Raw genomic sequence first — 26152 nt, 5'->3', positions numbered from 1 at the left:
TTGAATTTTCAAAACTTATTCTGACGATAATGATATTCCAATTCTTTTTGATGTATTAATTTATGAAAAAAAAATGACACAAACGTTCAAAAATCTAATTCCATTGATATTCTTAATAAGTAATAAGACTGATAAAACTGGCAAGGTATTCTTGACCTACAATAGATAACTCGCCACAAAGACGGCTATAATTCCTCATAAACTAACCACTGATCAATAGTTTGTAATTTGGCAGGTTCGCAAATCCATTAGAACTATTCAACATGTTATGCCTTTTATGGAGATATATACAAAGGAGATCATAATAGATGACTATTAAAACAGTTCTAATGCTGCCAGCTGTTTATATTATAATATCTAAATGATTTTTCTACACAAAATAACAAAAATAAACCTTGCTGAAATATAAATTTATATCATAATTAAAAATGGACTTATAGTGGCTTCATTATAAATAATAACAAAGTTAAGCCAGGTAAATTCCCTTAATGAATGTTATGAGCAACAAACTAACTTTTGGTAATCTTTCATACTTATTGCTCACTGATTTTTACATAATACCCAACTTAATGCCATGGGTCAGTTTAAAACACAATGAACCTTCTAATTTAGATAGAACAATTCAGTGTTAAAATTTTTATAGTCACAATATCTACATGTAGTTTGAACCACATTTCACAGAATTATCAAACAAATCTACCAATGTCAAAGGAAAAAGTCTAGGATATTTATTTTGATGATTCATTATCATTTTAGAGTCATTATTTACTTTCAAGATATGAACATGAAACATGTACGTACGCCACTTTAAACTTCTAAAATAAACAGAACCAGTCACTGTAGTGTATTATCTAAATAGTTCATGAGATATGAATATCAAATATTATTTCATACATAATTAAATGTTGCAGCTTTTGCACCACATGATCTTACAATAAAAACAAACCTTATTATTATCAATTAAGACTAAATACTTTATACAAATCAAAATTCCATATCAAATAAGCAATAATCATTATAAATATTGTTGGCAATCCATAAGTGCCCAACCGGTTAGAACCCCAGCAACATTCTGAAGTGCCATTGGCCATTCAATTATGCCAATGAATGAAAGAATGATTTGAGTTCTTAGTTTGTCTGTATCATAGTAATGTATAGTAATGTATAAAGTTCGCCTGCCTCAGTGTAAGTTTTGACAACCTTAGCTAAATTCAATATTCGTACCTTGAAAGTAAAGGTCATTTAGAGGTCAAAATTATATCTGAATTATTTAACATGTACTTTGTTTTAAGTGTTCTTTTGTTAAGTTCAATTTAATAATTACGAGTCAAGGTGAAACTAAATTTGACCTTCTTAAAGACTTTATCCTTAAGGAAGTTGTGACTCAGTATAATGAAGACAATACATTTATAATATAAATAACAATGTTTTAGCCAATCTTACAAAAACCAAGCAAATTTAATATTTTAACATTCAAAGTCAATGAATAATTAGTGAACTTCAAAATTAATTTGGTGTACATGAATGTTTTGTTAAAGGGATTGCTCAGTCTAAGTCATATGCAGACAAACCAATTTCATAAATTACAAACTGAGCCAATCAGGACTTTTTTTCACAGGTTGTGGGGAAGCAGCCCAGCTATAAATTGGGGGGGGGGGGGGATACACACTTCAAATTAATATAAATGATTTAAGTTCATTATTCACATTTAAATCATCATAATTTTAAATTTGGGAAAAAAATATTATTGTAAAATTTGCTAACTTGAGAAAATATGCTAGCATTCAAGGTGTTACAATCTTTAAAATAAATCTTATTTAAACTGTTCAGCTTTTTCTGGAAAAAATACAAAGACAGGCTAAAATGTGTACAAATGTACAACTAATACAATTCTGCCGATACTGAATTTAACTGTGCGATGTCACAGTTTCTTCTCCATCAATATTTAGCTCCATTTGAATACTAAACATGTTTAATAATGCTTGAATCATAAATCATAAGAACTAAAGTTCCACCCAATAGGTAGCACCTAATTTCATATTAACAGCAATGCATCTACACATACTTCACCACATTTGAAAATCATGTTGGGAAATGAATGGAATTCTAATTAGATTGAATGAAGGTTACTGACTGAGACACAGCAAATAGGAGGCACGATAGCTCAGTTGGTTAGACCACAATTAACGCTGTCACTCCTGAGGTCCCAGGTTCGATCCTGGGTAACAACTTTGGGATTATTCAGAGACACTTTCAGTGTTTCCCCGTGACCTATTTTACTAGAGGTATACTGGTAAGACAGTGTAAGAAATTTGGATTTGAAATCACTAGGCTGGTTGGACTACCAGATTGGAATATTCACTAGCCCAAAAGACATTTCAATAGCACAATTCATTTGTTCAAAACAATTGTTTATATTGCCTCTGAAAATATAGTAGCCTGGCCGGGCTTGTTACTTTGAAAAGTTGGTAGCCTGTGGAGAAATTTAGTAGTCATGGCCTATAGGACTACTGCTAATTTCGAAAACTGTCAGAAATCCAGGCAATCCTCGCATGTATCAGTGCTATACACTGGGCACGTAAAAGAACCTCAACCAAGGGGTCTATTCAATAAGACCTAGGTATGCCGTTGACCCGTATTTTCTGGGGGTTAACGTTTTAAATTTAAGCCACCGTTTTTAAATTAATAGTAAGTGGAAGACAAAAAACATTAACAGTAAATTAAAACTATGACAAACAAAAAAGGAACGTTTAAAATATGAAAATAAACTATTTCAATAATAAATCCTAATCTTTCTGCTTTCACTATCGGTAGTCTGTGTTGCTCGGAAGCTGTCTCATATTTTCGGGGATTTTGATTGGATGGCCTCTTTTCAGTAGTTACGATGCATAGCTCAAATTCTATACCGCACTCAAAATATTTCGGGACATTGGTTTAAGCTAGGCATAAGTCGCGGTGATGAATTTAAGGCGAAGATACATTTTCAGGTTCTTTTTGTTGCGGTGTAGTTGAAAATAACTTATACAAATGATAAAAGAAATAATTATAATTTAAATGATATTGATACAGAACACGAAAATCTTTTGACATTCAACATTTATTTAACGGTAGTAATTGATAGAAATAAGTGTCAGCGAAAACTTGACTGCTTTTTGGAGAGTCCAATCAAATGCACGAGCTGTCATTCACGACCGGAAATGATGCCACGAAAATTATCAAAATATGAGAACCCCCGAAAATATGAGAGCAAGGCATACTGGTTACCTGCTGAGATTCCCTTGTATCACATAGTTTTCTCGATAGTGACTAGTCTAGAGTCATGTCTACCTGCCTGCGACGGGTTTGACATCAATGGAAGATAGATAACTCAATAACGGCCCTCAACTCCTTAATAAAATCTACCTGTGAATATTTTGAAGTTTAACCTGTTAGTTTAGGAAAATGACATTTCATTTTGCATGAATCTTTACTGTTTACTTTACTGTTTACTGTTTCCTTGGAGTATTGTAAGCACTTCTGTGCTTTTCTCCATCATTAATATTGCTGCGTACTATCAGATCATTTCACGTTTACATACAAAGAACAAATGTTTACTGTAGCCAATTAACTCAAATCAGCGGCTGAAACCAAAAGTTTCAACAAGTTTACTCAGTCATAACATGAATTAATGAACAAACACGAAAGCTCAAAAGAAATTTTAATTTTGGCATTTTTTGCAAAAATTCTTCCAAAATTTTGACAAGAACTTACCTTACGTCAAAAATCGTTAAATATCCTAAGCTCATACAATCTCAGAATCTTTCTTAAACAGATTAAACCTAAATTGTAAATGTAAGTGTCCTAACATCGACGTTGATCCGCCATGTTGTTTAAAGATGGCGTTGACCGGATAACACTGTTTATTTACAATTTTTGTTTTAATTTAATGAAGAATATTCTGTAAGAAAATTAGGATTCCGTCAAAGTAAATTCATTTTAAGCAAAAAAAGCAAAGGCAATGGGTGTCATATCATCTTTAAAGATTGTGCAAGTAATATATTATGCACTATTTCTGTTGTCGTATGAATACTATATTCGCTTGTTGACAGGAAGAGCATTTTTGTGATATTTGATTGGACAATGCGTTGCTGCGGATATAAGGGAGATTAATCTTACACTCGCGCACCTGCTACTTTCACTTTTGGTTTGTTGTCATTGTCAGGGTCAGGTAAAGTGAACATTAATTAGATCTACTTAATTACTATATTGTGCATTAAAATTTTGTTAATTAATAAAAAATTAGGTTCAGAAAGTTGTTATGATTTGATAATAGTCACATATTTGTTTGGTTTGCATCTTGTAAGCCACTCGGCACTGCACTGATTGGCTGGTGGATAATAAGTTATTGAAACTTAACATACTAATATGAAAAAGGCAAAGCCTCAAAGCGAGCTCGATGTACTTTTTTACGTGAAATAGTATGAAATAATCTCAAATGCAGTGACGAGTGCGTGTGACACACACTGTGTTAAATATGGCCCCGTCCCTGTCGTGAAATGAATTACGAGTTTTGAAATTGTTGATAAAACTTTGTTTATTTTATTTCACTCTATATTTTTTCAAGCGAAATAAAGATTATTGTAAGTGAAATAAATGTAAAACTTAACACGTTTGCGACATTAAAATAGCGTACTTGATTTGTTTGTTTTGCACGTGCTGTTTGGCGCTACATTGTGACGTCATGTAAACAATATTTTAAACGTCTGTACAGCGTTAACGACTGAATAAAAGATATTGTGTTCGGATTCATTTCTTAGTTAGACCATTTCTATCATTCTAGATAGTTTTCACAACAAAATTCGACAAAAAATTGTTTTTATTTATCAGATTTCAAACAAAATGGCGCCTTCGATTTTCCAAACTCCTCGCAGCGGTTACTTCCCCTGATCTGTACAGTAACCACTGCCACCACAAGTAAATTCGGTCGAATATAGCCGGATATATTTTTTTCACTTTTAATTTTAAAATAGAATACTTTATATCATTTTAGTCTTCTTTTCGTTAAATAGTTATGCTTAATGTACAAGAAAGTAAAAAAATTATACGTATATAAATTATTTTGTAAACAGTAACGAAAAGATAATTTTCACTGTGACACCGTATGCATAGTAAACAATGAGGACAGAATATAAACAGTTATTGAACGATTGCACAAAAGATTTGATCCGGGAAGCTTGTTTAAAGTGATAAACAAATTGTGTGTCTTGAACTTTATTTTGTCTGGTAAGGATGTAAATTATATCTGCCAGTTTGATATGGGGATCCTTGGCGTTCTGAAAACTGGCCTGCCATGTTTCCTGTCACATGATGACAGACTATCATCAACGTGATTTCAGTGGTGGCGTGGTTAAAGTAGCAGCAAGGTGACGTAACCGTGTGAGGTAGTTTTGTCGATTTCATTTTGGCTGTGACTAAAAAAAGGATTGGAGCACACACTAAATGCCGTATTCCGGTATATACCGGTCAGGCGCTTGAATGATAAATGGCTAAATTCTTGTCTTTTTTACCCAAACGGAATGAACTTTAAACAGGTCTAATTCATCTTTTCACGCCGAACATCAAGTACGATAATATAAGGAAAAATGTAAAAATTCGGCGAAAAAAAAACGATATTTGTCTAATTTGTGCTCATGATTTCTGCAAGCCGTCTAGAGGTACTGCTCCAATCCTGTATTGAGCTAAAATCCTTTCAGGCTTTTTTTTATACACAGCTTCCGTTATTCTGGTTCCTTGTCCAATTATGGTTCCCATAGACGTGCGCGTGTGACCAGTCTACCCACTTCCGTTTTTCAGATCAGAATTCCTCAGTTTTACGTTATCTTTTTAAATTCGAAAGGTTGCGATGGGTCCAATTAGGTACTTTGGACGAAAGTTTTCAAAACCATTCACTTAGCAGGTACTCGCGTTACCGTAAAGCTCGCTTTGCGAGCAGGCCCTTCGGGCCAGCTCGTCGAGCTCGCTAATATGAAAAAGGCAAAGCCTCAAAGCGAGCTCGATGTACTTTTTACGTGAAATTGTATGAAAAAACGCTCAATTTTATTTCAAATGCAGTGACGAGTGCGTGTGACGTCACACGTAATGTGTTAAATATGGCTCCGCCCCTGTCGTGAAATGAATAACGAGTTTTGCAAACGTTGATAAAACTTTGTTTATTTTATTTCACTCTATATTTTTTTGTTTATTTTATTTCACTCTATATTTTTTCAAACGAAATAAAGATTATTTAAAGTGAAATAAATGTAAAACTTAAAACGTTTGCGACATTAAAATAGCGTACTTGATTTGTTTGTTTTGCACGTGCTGTTTGGCGTTAATTGTGACGTCACGTAAACAATACTTTAAAACGTCTGTACAGCGTTAATGACTGATTAAAGATATTGGGTGTTCGGATTGAATTTTCTTAGTTAGACCATTTTCTATCATTCTAGATAGTTTTCACAACAAAATTCGACAAAAAAATGTTTTTTATTTATCAGATTTCAAACAAAATGGCGCCTTCGATTTTCATTTTATCATTCGATATTTTTTTACAGACAGCTTCGTTATTTCTGGTTCCCTGTCCAATTATAGTTCCCATATGACGTGCGCGGGTGACCAGTCTAGACATCCGTTTTCAGTCAGAATTCCTCAGATTTTATCGTTATCTTTAAATTCGAAAGGTTGCGATGTGTCCAATTCGGTACTTTGGACGAAAGTTTTCAAAAAACCATCACTTAGCAGGTACTCGCGTTACCGTAAAGCTCGCTTTGCGAGCAGGCCCTTCGGGCCAGCTCGTCGAGCTCGCTATTACTAAGAAACTACTAGTTATGTCCTTACTGTTCAATATGGTATCCCGGCATGTCCCAGTTCCTTAAAAATAAACTTCAAGTGACACAGAATAAGATGATTAGGTTTGTACTTGATCTTTGATGCAAGGTCACATATTTGTCCAAATCATTTTCGCTCACTCACTGGTAACTTATTATCCACCAGCCAATCAGTGCACTCAGTCAATAAACATGGAGATCAGATCATCCTTTGTCGTGTATTTAAAGTAAAACGTTGTCTTGCTCCAGATTACATGGAAGAGAATTTCATCCCACAGGACACTGTTCACTCTTACAGGACCATGTTAAGTAACAACACGACCATGTTTCTTCATATGTCACTAGTACTGGTTGGTTCCGAAAGTGATTTGCATGAACTTGTTTGGCAATCAAGCTTAAATAAATATGTTAAACCAACCAATCCCTAAGGTCAAAGGTTTTTTTGTGGAACAGTTTGCCAGGTTACATTCTTTCAAAGTATCTATTAAAAATTAAGTACCTGAAGGACAGCTTATAATGTGTCAATGATTTTTATATATGTTTTATAAATTACATCTAGGTGTTTCGATATAGGACAGGATTTAGCTCTTGTGCACTTTGTGTAACCTTTAGTGTGAATTCATCTGTATTTTAGTCTAAGTAATACTCATTTTTAAATTCTCATTCCTACTTTTTATAGTTGCATCTTGGTATCCTGCAACTTATGTTCTAGGAATAGGTTTTAGTTTGTGACTGTGATATAATGAATTTTTGTTATTGAATAATATTATAATTTTCTTGAAGTTTGTCTTAAAGTAAATGATTTAATGCTTATTAATGTATCATTTACCTCATATTTTATATAGTCTGTTTTAAATTGAACAATGTGATTCAAATGCTCTACCTCTAGTCTATATGTGTCAAAATAATTGAAATCTGACTGTGATACTGGATAAAGGTTCTCTATGTCATGCCATTAGCACAGGGGACCACAATTGAAATAAGAGTCTCTCCTTTTTTGTGCTATCATTGATGCTGGTGTGCATGTCATGGCTAATTTATTCTCATGTATGTTTAAAATGTATATGTTGTTTTAAATGTCATGTATATGTATTATATACCGAAGTAAATCTGTCTAAGCCAGTAAAAATGTTAAAATTATTTGCAACAATTTTAACTTATTTGCACCAATTAACTCCAATTTTTCCCAACAGTTATTTGCACCAATTTATACCACAGGTGTTCGGTGCGTTGATTGGTCACGACCCCCGCCCACCACCCACTCTACAACTCTCCTACCTCCCAAAACCATGTAAACTGCCGTCTTTTTCATTTGAATCATGATTTAATATTTAGTATAATTAATGCTTTTAATTCAGATCGTTCCCCACAAAAAAAATCAATAAAAAAAAATCATTCATATATAGTAAGTTACATGTAAGTTATACGCAAGTTATGCAACTCGCCGCTCATTTTTAGTACTCATCTTAATATGAAGTCCATAACTCCAACATTCTTCCACCAATTTTCAAATTCTTGGTACCAAATGGCAGGGAAATGATTACTTTAAAAGGAAATAAAGCTGTCATTACAATCATTTCAAGTTATAAGAAGATATGCAATCTCGAAATCACCAAGTGTAAGACATCAAGTGTAAGTCGACAGAGACCTGACCGCTGAGTTTTGTGAAATTTACCCGACTATAAACGGCAATTTATTCGAAATGAATGATTTTTGTATTGTGCATATAAATATGATAAAATTATATTATTATTTGTAATAACTGTTCAATCAAAACATCATATGAAACTATAACGAACCATTTTTATATGTCATTGTCATGTTTTACAACACTTCATATCCGACTTTAAGAGATTTCTGAACCCTTAAATGTGAATGTGATGTTTTTGTGTCAATGTAGATCTGACTTTTTATCTTACTTTTCAGATTATAAGCTATGCTTCGACAACTGTTAAATGGTTTCACTACTGGGTCGTTTTCTACAAGTTGTCAGGTACGCAGCTTCAGTCGATATATTCCGGCTATAAATGGCTTACTCTGGAAAACGTCAATTACAAGCTATCGCCGAAGTGCTCCGAATTTTTCCCACTTTGCCATGGAACATGGGATAATAAGTCACCGTAGAGACGTTAATAACGTACATGAATTTAGCAGGCAACTTATTTCGAGCAAGAGGGTATCGAAGACTGTGTGTGGATTTCGAGAATTGTCTACTGAGAACAAACTGCCAATTATTTACTTGTTTACAAAAGAAGGATGCACCCTGTGTGACATTGCCGTAGAGGCATTGAAACCCCACATGCACAGGGTAAGGATAGAATGCGTATTTAAACCATTATTATTATCATTATTATTATTATTATTATTATTATAAACTTCCTAATATTATTTAAAGAGTTCAAACATATTTCAGTTGATTGTGAAAACAGTTTTTTGCACCTTATCCTACTCAGTTTCGATCATTCCTGGAACCAAGCAAACCCTTTGATTGCATTGAGATATTCATAAATGTTGCCTTAAACATTGCATGGGCATCAAATGGTATCAATCAGATTTATCAAAGAGCAAATAGATTTGGGGCATTTTAAATGAGAAGGTATAGTTCAACTGCAAACGAATATTACATGAATTTAAAATGATGGCACCAGCAATGGAAACTTTGTCAGCGTTTATTAAATCCGTTCGCTTAATATCAGTCCCATTTCACTTTGTACATCTTTGTTTTTATCAAGTGAAATTTTAGCAAGTGAAAATTCCAAAGGAAGCGACCAGTCGAGAGCGTCCCTGGGTTCTTAATTGTTGAACTTAAAATGCTCCTTAAATAAAAACTAATTAACTTAGTGTAAAGCAGGTAACTAAAATAGGATATTTGATATATATCTTATCATATCTAAGTAAAGCAATCATGCCATACACATGTCACAGTACATGTATGTAAACTGCCATATAATTTTTTTGTACAATTGTTTTATATACTTTCAGTTTGTTCTGAAGGAAGTAGACATTGAACTACCAGAGAATGAGAAATGGTACGAGATGTACAAGTATGATATTCCGGTGTTTTACATTTATGAAGAATTTCTGTTTAAACATCGTGTAGATTTCGATGCACTTGAGCGAGGGTTAGAAAAATACAAAAATGGATATGACGTCAGAAAGTGACAGCCATCTATTACAATAATAATATACGATTGACGAAAAATCGACACTGTTATAGGGGTAAATACTAAACCCATGGGATACTACTTAGCGGTGCTCTTACCAACAACTGACATCATTCTGTTCGTGTGATTGAGCCATGAGCCAGGGTAACAGTACAGTGTGGGGCCTATACTTTCATATTTTTATCTATCAATAATTATTATAGTAGATCTATTCGAAGGTGGTTCACGCAACATCTGGATTGTATCATAGATACTTTTGATATCACAAAATACTGTTTAAGATCGTTACCGGTTTTACCAGCGCGGTTTACACTCCGTTCTACCGTCCGTCTTTCCGTCCGTTCAAAGAAATCTGAAATAGCTCAAAATAATATCAGCTATTTGGATGATACATATGGTACGAATTTGTAACCTAGCTGCTTTACCTAAAACACAAGATGGGTTGATAACATTTTATTATTTTTACTGGAGAAAAATGTGGTTTGTATATGGTTACGGAAATGGCAAAATCAATAGTTAGCGACGGATAGTATACACGACATTTTATTTATTTGTTTAATAAAAAATGACCAAAGAAATGGTAAATAAGACTTGCGGGATTGCTGTGATAACCCTAAAAGTGCTTATGCTGTGTTGACAAAACTTGGTATGTGGATGGAGGACTTTGTGGACATTATGAATATTAGTTTCCTTTTTCAAATTTTACAAAAAAGTGCTATGATGACGAAAATAGTGAAACAGTTAAAAGGATAATATATTCAACATCAGTTGGAAAAAATAAACTTCTACTTATATTTATGAAACTTTGTACATATGTGTGGATAGGAGGCTTATTGAGGGTTACACCTTGTTTTAATTTTACAAGAAAATGTAGTCAATACTGTTACTAATTAAAACAATGATTTGATATATACATAAGCGATATTTTGTGATAAACAGTTGTACCTTTTTTCAACATAATGTCTATTTCCTTAGAATTGCATAGCTATGAATGCTTTTTAGGAAACATAATTTATGTTGATAAAAAATGTGGGACAAATTCTTTAGTCAGTTTCCCAATTTAAATGGGGTGGCATTGCTTGTTTACAGGTGACGCTAGCAAGCAAAATAGCATGAATTCTGGAAACGCGGTATCAGCAGATTGTACAAGCAATAAAGTCTTTTTAAAATGATTTTATACACATGCATACTCACAGATATACATACAATATATTAGCTCCATGTGGATACTAACAATAAAACAATACTGTGAGCAAATGAATATTCAGTTTATTTATTGGCATGCCCCTTAAAAATCACAATTATAACACGATCCACACTACAAGTAGGACATTCAAGTGTATTATTACATGATCTACATGTATAAGCAAGGCATTATAAACGGATGCTCACAGAACATTTGACATGAATTGACCAAATGACGTTAAATAGGAAAAATTTCATCATTATGCTGAATGTTTTCAAAATATCTTTATCAACTCTCTTTCTTATAAACATGTTAGAATAATTATATTCCTCAAAATTGATATCTCTATTTCCTAATTATAAATATTTTTGACAATTATAGCAGGGTATGTGTATATATATTTATAAGTCTCTTGTTGTTACGAATAATTGGTATTTGGGAATAATTGGTATTTGCAAGTCGAACTCTGTCAATGATCTCAAAAATGCAAAGTTATTTAAACCAATTACATTGATTGGTTATTCAAACAAACTATTTAAATAACTTTTGTTGGCTTAAACTGGTCTGCACCAAATCTTATTAGCCATTTGAAACCCAGACGATTTAGCCATTTCCTGTTGCTCTAAATGTATCCCAATTTTACGTTATATAATACTATTTACATGTATATCAGTATTTCATGACTAGTTAAAGCTTGCCCAAAAGACTTGTAAAAGTAGACTCATCATATTTTGATAATGTTCTAAGTTTGAACAGTTCTCTTGGCAATTTTGAGTTCCATTGACCATTTATCATGTCGGCAGCCAATCGACCAATCTCGTCACTTGATTTCGCTGCATAACCGTTCCCGCCGATAGCTACGCCTAGTTGGGCGTGCAACATGTCTATATATGGGCGTTCGGTGGGCGTTTCTGTTATGACGCAGCTGTCTCTGTACCAGGAATTGAAATTTACCCCTGAAAGTGTGAAAAAAGGAGGAATAAATAAATTATGACTATGTACACCTATGCATATATATGCAAGATCTCGACAATTATTATTTTGAAAACTGTTTACACTCCCTTACTTATTCTTCATATGATTTTAATCCTTCCTACTTTTCTCCTAATATGAATTTTATTTTACAATCCCATGTGTTCTCTACAAAAAGTCGGATTACATGATGTATGGGATCATGCGCACGACTTCATATTTCGCGAGTTCTCTTTGTCCATGAATGAAATGTTTTAAGAGATTCAAACGCATTTATCAATGCTAAAAGAACCTACTTATTTCGTCAATACTTTCGATAATGTACAGGTTTTCAAGAAGACCTATCAAAATATTTTGATACACCATACTTAACAAAATAAATAAAGAAACAATAATGCAAATGGTTATAATAAATGCAATTTACTACCTTTGAACAAAGACTCTGTAAATTTGGTTACTTTTTCAGCATATTTGGTGTCTCCATTATCAAACCATTGTTTAACATCACCTAATGACGTCATGGTGGCAGTTACGGCATTAAAGAGTCCAAGTTTTATATAGTAACGACCTATATATATATATATAGACCACACAAAAAATTAAGCATTAGTGTTTCTTATAATACGTACGTGAATGTGCCGATATTTATTTATATGCAAATTTCTTTTGATAATCTTTGTACACAGACAATCTTAAAGCGTTGAATAGAATATCATTAATTCTACCCTGAAAAAAATTGATTAGTGGTTGATATGTTTTGACTGAAAGTATGCAGCAAGGGCAACTGATACATTCTTTTATTATTCATTAGTAAGTTGAAAAGCGACCACATAACCTTACTGCGTCAGTGAGATAAATCTTAGTGAATAAACAGGGAAAAAAAACCAATGTTTATCATCAATTTGTAATCCAAGAAAAATGAAGACAAGATATGTGAAAAGTCAGTCTTAATTTTGGATAAAATGTATTTTTTTATTTACATTGTACATAAATCCGATTGTCTTGAAAATCAACTGAATGGTCATAAAAACTTCTGCAAGGTTAACATCTTACCGTCCGGATATTTAATTGGAGGTAACAAGTAGAATGACACCTCATTTTCCCTCATTTGTGATGACGGTATTTCCCAGTCAGCATTTGCACTGCCATAGTAGATAACACATGGCATATCCCTTAAACATTTTAAAGTATATGTATATTTATATGCTTATTTATTTGTTCATATCCTGAAACAATATGTTACTAAAGTAAATCTATCATATATTCGTAAGTCACCATTCATTTCCTATTCACGGAATGCATCATCAGTTTATACATTTCATGATTTGTAAGATTAATTTAGATCTTCTTTAAATAACTTGAATTAATCGAACTATACACATATTGACAGTTGAATTTTTTTAAAGGATGATGGTCATTTTGTCCTAATAAATATCAAGTAATGCATTGCATGTCCACCGAAGTTGTTAATAAGAATAAGGTTATTCTGATTATTGCTTTTCCCTTAACATACTTGATCTATATAGTGATTTGTACTGTACAATATCTTACCTCAAAGTTTCTAGGCTAGAAGTGTCCACTTCTAGCAACGACACAGATATGGGGGATAGTTTCTGCTCAGGTTTCATATAAGGCATAAGGTTTTTGAAAGTAGTAAAAGCTCCTGTGGCCAATAAAACTTTCTTGCAAAGAACAGTACGACCTTCTTCCGTTTTCACCTGCATTGCATACGTGCCATCTGATTGAACAATTCTTGTCACGTGATTGACGACGTCATCAATAATGGTGCATCCTTGTTCCGCCGCAATCACTTTTTGCGCTTGAACAATTTTTCTTGGGTTGATATGTCCGGCATTTTGTTTTTCAAAACTACCGTGAGTGTTATTTGTAAATCGTAAGTAGGGAAATCTATGTTGAAGCGATGTGTTGTCGATAAATTCCGTTGGAATAGCGTTTCTTGAAGCGACATCATCAGTTTTGCTTAAATAAGTTTTTCCTCCAATCATCAGATTGCCTACCTCATGGTAGAACGTAATACCTAAACAAAGAAATAAACTTAATATGTAAGTGTATCAAAGTTTATGTATTAAAACGTGGAGTGATTTACTTAATTAGCTGTTTAGTCATTTTATCTAATCAAGATATAAACTGGAATAATTTGGAGAGTGGATACTGTATGAAACGTGCTCACGCATTTTTGCAAGGGGTGACAAGTGCAGTCTTCGAACAAAGTGTAAGGACTGGATTAAGGTAGCTTGCAAAACACAATTCCAACTGATATTTGTACTGATAGCTGTACTTAACAGTAAACTAGTACATAAATCATTATATACCGGTAAGATCATGATAGTTTATTTTCCACTTCATGTATATAGGCATACAGTGTACCGCAGTTAAATTATTACATGTCACGTATCACTACATGTGCACTTACCTTGAGATTTACGAGATCGATTTGGATTTTTATTATCGTAAGCTATTCTCAATATTGAAATAATAAATTAGTGTTGTATTTGCTGATTTTGTGTAAAATCTAAGAGCCTTTTTACTAATATTTAGACAAATGTGTGCTTAAATTCACTTACCAGATTGTCTTTCTATATCTCGGTATCTTTTGATAGATTCCTGTGCCAGAGATGACCATACAAAATCCTTGTCAAGACATCTCGTTATTCGTCCCTCGTCAAAATAAGAACCATAGATCTCAAAGTTTTGCGCCGAGCGTTTTCCCTATAATGTTCATGACATATATTTAAAAATGGATTGTCAAATTATTTCGGTTTGTCGTCATTAGAATGTACTTTGTTTATGTCAAACTCCATATTTATGCATCGATGTAAAACTTATGGTTTTAACTTTTAAGATTTCAAATTCAAATGCATAAGTAACTGTTCCGGTCAATTTGCTGAAATAGGAACAATGGGTCTGGTCTGTACCTGTCCCGCTTGTGCCTAAAATTAACCACAGAAAAGACTAGTGATCTTAGAGAACTATAACCAGTTAAGCCATAAAGTCTTGCTTTACAAAGAATCATCCTTGATTTGTTCTACAAAAACGAACTGAAACTGGTTACTGTTGAGTGACCTGTAGTCCAGTAACTATTGTCGCCAGTTTCTAATCTGTCATATCTAATAAACTACAGTAACTACACATGTTAACTTACTTTTGGTTCCGATGGTCCAATAAGGCACGTACTTAGACCGGAAGTGACCGTTGCATGCCTTGCAGCAGACGAACCTATCATACCAGCTCCAACTACACATAAGTCGTACATAGTTAATCTTGATCGTGAATTTTAAATTTTATCACGAGCTCTTCTTATGACTGCATCAATCCAGATTAATCAGTGAAGGTGTATTAATTGATAAACGCCGTCAGTTGGATCTACTATTTACTTTAGATAATGATATTATTTAATTTATTTTTAACTGTTCGTTTATTGAAAAAGATTCAATATTTTATACGTCCATTGTGAATTTAAAACCGAAAGTAAAGCCCATAGTTTTAAATGTTTGAATAAATAGTAACACGGTCGAACTATCGATCACTTCTGTTTGCAATTTTATTATCACTGTTAAAACAGTAAACAATTTTTGATCACTTTAAAAGATAAAATGTGTTTTGAAAAAAAATCACCATCCATATGCGGTCTACTACTACTTTATGTCGGTGTCTTATTTGCCCTACACAGGTATGTTATGTTATGTAATGTAACTACATATCATAAAACTCGTTCAGGGTACAGTGATAAAGTGTGAATAGTAGTTTGACATTATTGACATAACTTATCATCGAAACCAAAACACTTGACCGAATTTGACTGTAGGATATAAGGAATATAAACACATGAGCATGTTTTCTCCTAAAGAAAGAAAGCATAACAAAAATAAGGATATAGAAATATACGGGTTGACTTTTATCCGATATATACGAAAATCATATCTTGGACATAGTGTTTATAGTCAAACAATTTTGCAACGCAGTACCTACAGCTTTGACGAATTCTCAAAATTGTGAAACAAATCTTGAAGACCTTTAGAACTTAATATGAAACTAGTTAGTGTTTATACGAAAATATGTGATTCGTGAATGTACTTTAGAAAAAATTAGATTCAGCAACAATGATTTAACAACACATTGGGTGAAGCATGCATGATCGGCCATTCTATAGTAAATAATACAAGTATTAGCATTTCCTTTTTTCATGAAGTAGACTTCGTCCTGAAAAATAGAGCTAGTTAATGTTCCTTAAAGAGAGGTATTCCATAATTTGTTTACCCCGTAGCAGTCCACGCGCTGGTTTCGAGCTTGGAGCATGAAAAAAAGTATTTCAGATCTGTATACAGGTAACCCCAAACACAACATGGCGGAAGGCGTGCCCCGTAGGCGCCCCTTTATGAGGTATTTTGTCGTCCATTTTGTTACCATGTGGTATTTTTAAAACCCTCTATTTTGATCAGCTAAGAGCAGGCGGTGTGCGGGAAGAAATGGTAAAATCCTGTTAAGGAACGGGATAACATGATACAATAATCAAGGCATGCCATTGGCATGTAAATGTGTTTGGAGAAAAACATGGAGAAAACATGTATATCATTGACTGGGAATGGATTATGGTAAACATACTTAATCTATGGTATTTAGTAGCGGGAGAAAAAAGCATGACTGTCGATTGTAAATAAATTCACGAACAGATTTAGAGTTTTGGGAGTGACTCGTTTTTTATCTCAAGGGTAACATTATGGGAAATCAAAATCAATGTACCAAATGGCTAACAATGATTGATATTCGCAATTTTCCTCTCACTAAGTTACCGCCTTCAAACTTATTCTCAAAAGTCTAGCGTGAGAAAAATATTATTACACTTTAAGAATGTATATATTACTATAAATAATTAGAGTTACCTTGTCCCCTAACAGGTCTTCACCTGTCCGCACTAAAATAATATGATTGAATGTGGGTTACCAAAAACAAATTTAGATTTCGACAAAACTTATGGAAACTGTAGATATGCATTGGAAAAATATCTGAAGTAAAGGCCTTCAAATAGAAATTATGGCATTTTGTTTGTAAGATTTGTTGTTACAAGATGTATTTGATGCGAATATGTATGTACACGGTGCATATCCATATCGGTACCCTCTTTGCGAAATCTGCTGAAACGGTACCCTCTCTGAACATGCACAGGTCATTCTCTGCTAAAAACAAACCAGCGATGGATACCAATCCAGTAAAATTTCATTGTAATAAGGAAAGGAGGTATGTCACGTATATATTATGTATACCACGGAACACTAGGATGTTTTATTTATGTGCTGATTTGTCATGTGCCCGATTTTCATGTACTGCAACTTCACAATAAGCTACAAAAAATCGACATGTCTTGCTTCGCCCAACACCTCGACATATTTTTCGGGCTGAAATGAACCTGTGGCTTGATTATATATGCATCATACATATTTAATATGTTCATATACATATCATCTTCGGACAAATGGCAGTAGATTGTCAAAAATAAATGTAAAATTCATAAAAATACCCTACTTTCGGTTTTGCAGCGGCACGGACTACCTCTCTTCATTTGAATTTTTATATCACAGGTACCCTCTCATTTTTTAACACATGGGTACCCTCAAAGCACGACATATGCTTTTATTTGCGTTAATCGTTAAGTTTGTAATATTTACATAAAAGTAAAAAGTATTACATACACACTTAACGATTAACGCAAATAAAAGTATATGTCGTGCTTTGAGGGTTCCTATGGAGAGATTTTATTGGAAATTTGTTACTATAAAGATATGTTGTAACTGTTAAGATCATTTGAATATTTCCTTATAGAACGCACGCTGAGCAGATATTTTTTTTGCATTTGTAAACGCGAGTTCATGAACGTGTGGTATTTTGAAAATGCCAGAGGTTTCTTATGATGTCAATAGTAGCATTTTGCATGTCGGTAGCCACTAAATTTTGAAACCTTGAAAACTATAATTGATACTTATAACTCAATTAAAATTATTTATTTAAAACGTCATACAACTGTTGAGGCGCTTGTGAGGAGAGAGAGGGCTTAATGGCCAATGGATTTTGTACTTTTATTTAGTTCATCATAGTGTTTTTCAAAAGAAGTCAACTGGATTCAAGTAAACTTCTTTGAAAAGAAGCCTACGAGAAGTTTTTGACTTGCTTCAGAAAACTAGTAAAATGAGGACTAATTTTAATATAGAGTCTATAACCAAACAATTGATCCTTAATACTTTACAATGTACTTATAATGAACTGCATCTGCCGAAGATATTGAAAAGTCATGACTGTAAAACATAACGGAACTGATCATTATGAAAGCTAGATTGTGCCTTTTTAGATAAGAATATCCAATGATACCTAGAAAATGTTTATCACGCCAAAACATTATTTATTTTTTTCTTTAGAATAATACAATTTCATTTCACTCAATTATTAACTTACCATACGAAAAATACATTAGGATATACTCCGGTTAAAGCGAATCGAACACACCCAAAAAATCAGCAGAGCGTAACAAACAAGTCTACTTGATAGACGCTCAATAGCTTCAGTTATTTTTCCGGCGTCAAAGCGAACGCGGCCATTTTTTGACTCGTGTGTATTTTATAGCACGTGGTTTTACTTTTTATTTTATTTTGGATTTGTTAATTTTTCTTTCGTGATGGAAGGAAATAATTTGGATTTAAACAATAACAAGGATACTATTTCCGAGTCAGACTCGGTTATTAGTTGCAAAGGAAAGGTAAATCCAACTCTAAGGCGTCTTCTAGTAAAGGGAAACAGCCTAAGTCTAAAAAGAATTCGGACTTTTCCGAGTTAGAAAGTTTTATCAGTGACAATATTGATGAAAAATTCGCCAGTTTTCAGTCACAGTTCTCAGGGATGTTGACTAATTTTCTTGGTAACATTCAGTTACCGTCTAACGTTGATACTACGGGACAGAATACAGGGACAAGTGTTTCTTACGTCAAATTCTGCCACCGATGATTCTTATATGGCTAATCCCTTGACTTTAGGTCAAGGTCCCAGTAACACTCAGGTCACAGACGAGGCCCAAGGGGCTGCTCGCAGACCAATGAGGCATGATGATGTACTTTCTTTGCACCCAGGGGAGTCGGAGCAAAACTTGTTGAGTATGTCAAGAGATTCTGACGGATATTCCATGATTAGTGATACCACTCCATTACATGTTGAAAATGAAGTGAGAAATGAGCGTTTTTGCAAATATTTACCTGCAGAAAGTGACCCAACACCTAATCAAAAATTTATTGGTCATGTTTGGGGAAAATGCCAAAACTAAATCTGACAAGTCTAAGGTAGGGCTTATTTTAGATGATGTGCAAAAGGACATTATTACTCAATCTTTTCGTTGTGAAAATCCAGGTAAATTAACATCTTACAAGGATAGTTATAAACATGATTTTCCTGTCCATGAATCTTGCGAGAATTGGTTTCAAGTTCCAAAGTTGGATGATACATTGGAGTCTTTACTGATCAAGAAATACGGACATTAAAGCTGCCTTTTGGCATACTCCATCTTTATTTAAACAAACCTATGAGATCTATTGAAAAGATTAGCTTTTCAAAAGCCAGATGGCATCTAGAATGGGCATGATTCAGTGCTGTTTTGCACAAAAAAATTTAGGTTCTCTGCTTGATTGTTTGCGGAAGAAAGACTGTAACGTTGATTTGGCTATCCAGATGACACGTGATGCTTTTTGCAGTTTCTACTAAATCACTGGATCAGATAGCTCGTGCTGGAGCTATTAGTCACCTGATACGCAGCAAAGCAGCATTATATGATACCGGACTGGTTGATTTAAAGGATTATGCCAACACTATTAAACATTCCCTCCCTCTAACAGCAGAAGGAGTTTTTGGGGAAAGGTTTTTGTTGAAAAATTTTAAAACTTAAACGGGAAAAGGGAAATAAGCAGATATCTGAATTTCTTCCAGAAAAGCTTTTTTTTAAGAAACCCAAAAGTATTTGTCAGCATTTTACAATTACAAAAGGAAAAGTTTCAGCCCTATCATTTTACATATTTCAAATGCCAAACGACCTTTAAGGTATGACGAAAAGGGGCTAACCAAGACATACTTTTCACACCAAACCCAGGGGAATTTCAAAATACCAAAGGGGGCTCCAAAAACCGGTTTTTGGGCACAAAAAAAGGACTAGGGGGAAAAGTTTTTTTTTGTCCCTTTTCAAAACAATACAATTTAAATGATTTTTTCCGGGAATCCCAAAATTTGTTGCTTCATCATTTACCGTGGGCCCGGGTTTCGTTTTAACCGTATTCCAGAAAAATTGGGAAAAATAACAAAACGACAAATGGGGTCTGCGTAATAATAAGAAAATGGTTAATGCACCCTAGCATTTCATAGAAATACCAAAAAATTTTCAGGGCATAAAGCAGACATCTGCACCTCCAAATTCAAATAAAGATTATAATTTGGGCAGAAGTATCCAAAGTTTATTACAAAATGGGCAATAGAAAAAGTTCCCCCACATCTTGCCAGGGAAGGCCTTTTACAGCAGTTTTTTTCCTAGTTCCCAAAAAGACAGGAAAATTGAGGCCTGTAATAAATTTAAAACCGCTAAACAGGTTTTTAGTGAAGCAACACTCAAGATGGACATCACTTTGTCAAAGGTGTTGAATTTAGTAAAAAAGAAAGACCATGCCTGTAAGCTTAGACCTTTGAAAAGATGCATACCTGCACATACCAATGCACAAAGATTTCAAAAATATTTCCGTTTTTGCATTCCAAAGGTCAATGTTACCAATTCACCTCAATGTGGCTTCGGCCCCAGTCAAGCAACCAAGAGCATTTACAAAGGTCATAACAGTAATAGCAGCTTATTTAAGGAAGCAAAATATTCGTCTGGCCTCTTACCTGGACGACTGGTTACTAGTGAATGCACTAAGGTCTCAACTCCTCTTAGATCGAGACCAAACACTTTTGATTCTAATGCAACTAGGTTTCATCATAAAATGTAAAGAAATCATCCCTAATACCCTCTCAAATTAATTGTTTACCTGGGAAGTTTGTTCAATCTAAACTTGGGTTTAGTTTTCCCTACACAAGACCGTATTCAAAAAAAATAGTACTAGCAATTAAATACTTAATTCACAAGACAAATACAAGCTTTTCAGTACCTTCATGTGTTAGGTCTAATGGCATCGTGCATAGAACTAATTCCTCTTGCTCGACTACATATGAGACCAATTCAGTTACATTTGTTGGCTCATTGGAAAGCAGGTTCCAGGGATATGTCCTACCAAATTCCTGTTACACCTCAGCTTGTAAATCACCTACAGTGGTGGTTACACCGTCCAAATATGTTGAAGGGCAGGTCTCTTCAACATTGGTCAACAGATTTAACAATAACGACGGACGCTTCGAAAGTAGGTTACGGAGGCCATATGAACAATCAAATTTATCAGGGAATTTGGTCACAAACAGAGGCTTTAATGCATATCAACATATTAGAAATGGAAGCTGTAATTCGAACAGTTCGCCATTTTCTCCCACATTTGAAAAACAAAAGTGTACTAATCAGATCAGACAACACCACAGTAGTACAGTTTATAAATCGCCAGGGCGGAACCAAATCCTCAAATATCTGTTACCAAACATGGGATTTATGGCATCTGGCCATGGAACACAATTTCAATCTCAAGGCAGCTTATGTTATGGGTTGTCAGAACATTTTAGCAGACCACTTATCCCGGATAAGAATCCGTCCATCAGAATGGACTCTAAACAATCAGGTAATAAACAAACTGTTCAGCATTTGGGGAATCCCAATGGTAGATCTGTTTGCATCCAAAGACAATCACAAAGTTCCAATATTTTGCTCGTGGATCCCATGTCAGCAAGCTCTAGCTATGGATGCTTTGACCATAACTTGGAACAGAATGCTAGCATATGCTTACCCCCCAATTTGTCTAATACCCAAAGTACTTCAACATATAGCTCAGTCCTCGGATTGTCAAGTAATATTAATTGCACCTCTGTGGCCGAGAAGACATTGGTACACAACATTACTACAGTATCTAATAGCACCTCCAATACAATTACCAGTCATGAAAGAGTTGTTAGTTCAGCCAAAAACTCAAATATTTCATCCAAATCCTCAGGTCTTCAAGCTAACAGCATGGCTGCTTTCACCAGACAGTTTAAAGCAAAAGGCTTTTTTTAGACGGGTTATAAATTTACTCTCCGCATCATGGAGATCTGGCACAAGGAAAGATTACATTAGCAAATTTAGGAGATACAATAGCTGGTGTAGTGAAAGGGAAAAAGATCCCTATTCACTCTCTATGGTAGATTGTGCAGAATTTCTTACCACTCTTTTCTATGATGATAATTTACAATATAGAACAATATCTGGTTATAGGTCAATGCTGTCTGCAGTATTACCTCCTATTGATAATGTTCCTGTTGGTCAGCACCCATATATTATCAGATTATTACGGGGTATATTTAATCTAAGAGCTCCTGTTAAAAAACTAGCTCCTGAATGGGACATTTCAAAGGTATTAAAGATTTTACAAAAATATCCTTTTGAACCATTAACAAAAACATCACTTAAGTTTCTATCATACAAAACTGTTTTTCTTGTAGCAATTACGACATTCCGAAGGTGTGCAGACATACAATCGTTAAAACTGGGTGATGGGAATGTTGCTGTACATAAAGATGGCATTTTATTCCTCAGGCAAGGATTGTCTAAGCAGGACAGACCTGGACATTCAGGAAGTAGAATTTGGGTTCAAGCATTTGTTAACAATATAAAAATTAGATCCCAAAAGAGCAATAGCAATATATTTGAGAAGAACAGAACAGTTTAGATCAAGAGGTACTAATGATCAGACTAGTTTATTTTTTATCTTTCATAGAGCCTCATAACCCAGTATCGAAACAGACTATAGCTAATTGGATTGTGAACACAATTAAGATGGCCTATGAAGAAGACATTAAAAGTTAATGCTCATTCAACTCGTGCAATTGGTCCATCTTGGGCTTTATTTAAAGGAGCATCAATGGCATCAATATTGGAAGCAGCTGACTGGAGCCGTGATTCCACTTTCACTAATTTTTATTTGAGAACTGGTTTGGCAAAGGTATTGTCGAAGTAATATTTCCGGCGTGTTGTGGATTGTTAGAATTTTTTTGTTATTTGGGACTTTTGGGAAACAATTACATGTGTACATTTTTATATACCCCCCTGTATATAGAGGTTTTTCAAAAGGAGATTACCCCAAATTCGTGTATTTTATGATTGAATTCAAGCCCAAAATTTTTGTAGGTTTAAAAATAAAGATGCTCACTTGGATCGTTTTAATTTTTTTAAAATTTTTTTTAAAAATTTTTGAGGGAAAAAACTTTCCACAGCCTTTAAAGGGAAAGTGATTTTCCCCTTTTTAAAAACATTCCCAATGTATTTTTCGTTAGGTTTAAAATTTTAATAAATTACTTTAAATTTTAAAAATTTTAAAAAATTTTTTTCAAATTTTAAATTTTATAAATGAGATTATTAACTTTTCCATACCTATTTTCAAACCCAAAAGCCCCCAGTATTTTCTAATTAAGGTTTTCGCCCTTTTTTGCCTATATTAGAAGTATTGGGGGTTTTCCCCGTAAAGACTTTTGTTTGTTACGCTCTGCTGATTTTTTGGGCGTGTTCGATTCGCTTTAACCGAAGTATATCCTAATGTATTTTTCGTATGGTAAGTTAATAATCTCATTCATAAAATTATAATTTGATAACAAATTTTTAAATTGTCCACAAAAACTCTACTGGGTATATTCCATTTTCAGAGAGTTAGAAGAAGCTTTGCCATCATTACAAGAAGATAAATTATTTGACTGATATTGTAATTACCAGCTTTAAAACCATTTATTATCCTCTAATATGTAGAATGCACCAATACACGTTCTCTTGATAATTTGTATATTTCCTTCGTTTGTAAAACAAACACTTTTGTACAAAACATTCACCACACAGATGCACAGATGAAGTCACATGCACGTGCCCTTTTTTATCATGCTCTTGTCATTTGCGGATCTTTTTCATCTGTTTTTGCTTGCAGTTAGAGCTTTCCTTTTAGAGTTGGGACCATATGTTCGCTCGAGTATGTCGGTAAGAGTTTCACTTTAAATACGTGTCTTGGTATTGTTGAATCCCATTGGCTTGTCATCATGCTGACGCCCAATCGACCAATCTCGTCGCTCGATTTCGCTGCAAAACCATTCCCACCAATAGCCACGCCCAACTGATCATGAATCATGTCTATATAAGGATGTGTAGTGGGCGTTTCTGTTATAACACAGCTGTCAGTTTGCCAGGATTTAAAATCAACACCTAAATGATGCATAGGAAAAGAAAGAAAATATGAATTGTCATAAAGACTCATTTAGAAGTAAAAAAGAGAGAACAGAAATCATTTTACCTTATAATACTCATATTTTGCATAACTACGAAAAGTGCAATTCACATTAAATAATCGAATTTAAAACAAAATAAATCTTTGGACGACGAAAACGAAGTGTGCAATACTTGACTTATGGAGTATATTAAAGCTACATTATAAATAAATAATGAATACATTATTTTTCAATCTCACTTTACCGTCGAACAATGATTTCGTAAAATTAGTCACATGCTTAGCCGTAACTTTATTGCCCTCTTTAAACCATTTTGTCACATCAACTGGGGTTTTAATTGATTCAGAACTTGTGGCATCTCTTAGACCCAGTTTAATATAATACTTTCCTGCAATGAAATAAAAATAATAATGCTTATATGCTCTAACATGTCTTTTTTCAATGTAAATTACGAAATAGTGACTAAAACGAGTAAGAACCATAGACAAAGTGCTCAATAGCAAGTTAGAGCAAGTATGAGTTAACGATTATGTTATATGTATGCAACTTATTACATGTATATAATTTATATATGACCAGTTGGTATTTCCAATATTATCATTGTTCTATTTTTAGAACATTGACTACATGTATGTACTAGAACTTTCTTACCTGTTGTAGAAAACTCATGCATTATATTTAGATAGAAACTTCTGGAATGTTCTTTATTGTTGAAGTTGCTAGATTATGATTACTTGAGAACATAATAGACCTTTCTGGAATTTTCTTAGTTAATATATATAAATTGACATTTTTCGTTACCATTACCTTTTAAGTCATCAGTGATCTATTAAGTCATCAGTTACCTTTTAAGAAATCAATATATTTGGAGTTTTATTCAACTTGGATATTAAGTGAATTATTGGAGCTTGGATTTTAAAATAAATTATTCTCGTGGATTTTATTGTGGGAATTTATTCTAAAGTGTTCTTGGATTTAACTTGTATTTAACTGTGCTATTGAAAAGGATCATTCCAGGATCAGACTAGACATTTATAATTTTTCATTTTCATTTGGACTTCAGGTATTTGTTAACATAATTTGTTATTTTATTTTTCTTTAATAATTTTTCTGTAATAAATTTGTTATTGTTACAAGTTTGTTGCTGGCTTTTCTTTCTCGTTACGCCTGGCTCGTAACAGAAATTGGGGGCTCGTCCGGGATTTGAATATTTCTTTTTGGCTACAATATTGGAAATTATTACCGTTTATTTTACATTTTATTATTACCGTATTTACTCATCTGAGTTGATATCATAGTTGTTCTATTAAGTGTACCTTTCATTTTGAAATTTTTGAAACACATCACTTTCTGAGTTTAAAACCAGCAACAAGCAGTCATGTCTTTTAATTTAGAAAAGTTTGTAGCTGAACCTTCCCAGGAGGTATTAGATTTGGCTAAGAAAACTGATTTGCTCGATCTTTGCAAAAAAAGTATAATTTATCAGAAATTAAATCTTCAATGCGTAAACAAGAAATTAAAAATCTTCTGATTCATTATTTTGTGGATGAAGATATTTTTGGAAAATA

The 26152-nt window shown here is 33.6% G+C and overlaps 4 protein-coding genes across 16 annotated transcripts in view; 1 reads left to right on the top strand and 3 right to left on the bottom strand.

Annotated features, from left to right (window-relative positions):
- Positions 1-3878, bottom strand: part of LOC132739596 (tubulin polyglutamylase ttll6-like) — a 58101-nt gene extending 54223 nt beyond the window's left edge. For 6 of the 13 annotated variants that reach the window (XM_060727339.1, XM_060727342.1, XM_060727338.1 and 3 more), the window contains exon 1: positions 3751-3876. The gene's annotated coding sequence lies outside the window, so the exon portion shown is untranslated. Of the gene's footprint in view, positions 1-3750 lie in introns of all 13 variants that reach the window. The other 7 variants (XM_060727331.1, XM_060727333.1, XM_060727332.1 and 4 more) reach the window with 3 other exon arrangements.
- Positions 3879-4165: 287 nt separating this feature from the next.
- On the top strand, positions 4166-11178 carry LOC132739595 (glutaredoxin-like protein C5orf63 homolog). Its single transcript, XM_060727330.1, has 3 exons — positions 4166-4207; positions 8772-9153; positions 9828-11178. The coding sequence occupies exons 2-3, from the start codon at positions 8782-8784 to the stop codon at positions 10005-10007; spliced, it is 552 nt and encodes a 183-aa protein (XP_060583313.1). The 5' UTR covers positions 4166-4207; positions 8772-8781; the 3' UTR covers positions 10008-11178.
- Positions 11179-11516: 338 nt separating this feature from the next.
- LOC132739594 (N-methyl-L-tryptophan oxidase-like) lies at positions 11517-15656 on the bottom strand. Its single transcript, XM_060727329.1, has 6 exons — positions 15331-15656; positions 14753-14897; positions 13719-14205; positions 13221-13339; positions 12595-12735; positions 11517-12151 (listed from the first exon to the last, which is right to left on the bottom strand). The coding sequence occupies exons 1-6, from the start codon at positions 15439-15441 to the stop codon at positions 11883-11885; spliced, it is 1272 nt and encodes a 423-aa protein (XP_060583312.1). The 5' UTR covers positions 15442-15656; the 3' UTR covers positions 11517-11882.
- Positions 15657-24064: 8408 nt separating this feature from the next.
- LOC132739605 (uncharacterized) lies at positions 24065-25066 on the bottom strand. Its single transcript, XM_060727352.1, has 2 exons — positions 24829-25066; positions 24065-24561 (listed from the first exon to the last, which is right to left on the bottom strand). Exons 1-2 carry the CDS (start codon positions 25064-25066, stop codon positions 24290-24292), a joined length of 510 nt encoding a protein of 169 aa, XP_060583335.1. The 3' UTR covers positions 24065-24289.
- Positions 25067-26152: the final 1086 nt, after the last annotated feature.

The sequence above is a fragment of the Ruditapes philippinarum genome, unplaced genomic scaffold (assembly GCF_026571515.1).
Source record: "Ruditapes philippinarum isolate M1 unplaced genomic scaffold, ASM2657151v2 ctg1033_1_1_1_1, whole genome shotgun sequence".
Lineage (NCBI taxonomy): Eukaryota > Metazoa > Mollusca > Bivalvia > Venerida > Veneridae > Ruditapes > Ruditapes philippinarum.
Note: the sequence above shows the minus strand (reverse complement) of the source record. Positions and strands in the feature narration are given on the sequence as shown.

Coding starts and splice junctions, on each gene's coding strand:
- LOC132739595 (XM_060727330.1), top strand. CDS start 8,782: ATGCTTCGACAACTGTTAAATGGTTTCACTACTGGGTCGTTTTCTACA. Junction 9,154..9,827: donor TGAAACCCCACATGCACAGG/GTAAGGATAGAA, acceptor ATATACTTTCAG/TTTGTTCTGAAGGAAGTAGA.
- LOC132739605 (XM_060727352.1), bottom strand. CDS start 25,066: ATGGTTCTTACTCGTTTTAGTCACTATTTCGTAATTTACATTGAAAAA. Junction 24,562..24,828: donor TACGAAATCATTGTTCGACG/GTAAAGTGAGAT, acceptor TGCATCATTTAG/GTGTTGATTTTAAATCCTGG.
- LOC132739594 (XM_060727329.1), bottom strand. CDS start 15,441: ATGTACGACTTATGTGTAGTTGGAGCTGGTATGATAGGTTCGTCTGCT. Junction 14,206..14,752: donor AGATATAGAAAGACAATCTG/GTAAGTGAATTT, acceptor TTCTTTGTTTAG/GTATTACGTTCTACCATGAG. Junction 12,152..12,594: donor TACAGAGTCTTTGTTCAAAG/GTAGTAAATTGC, acceptor TCACACTTTCAG/GGGTAAATTTCAATTCCTGG.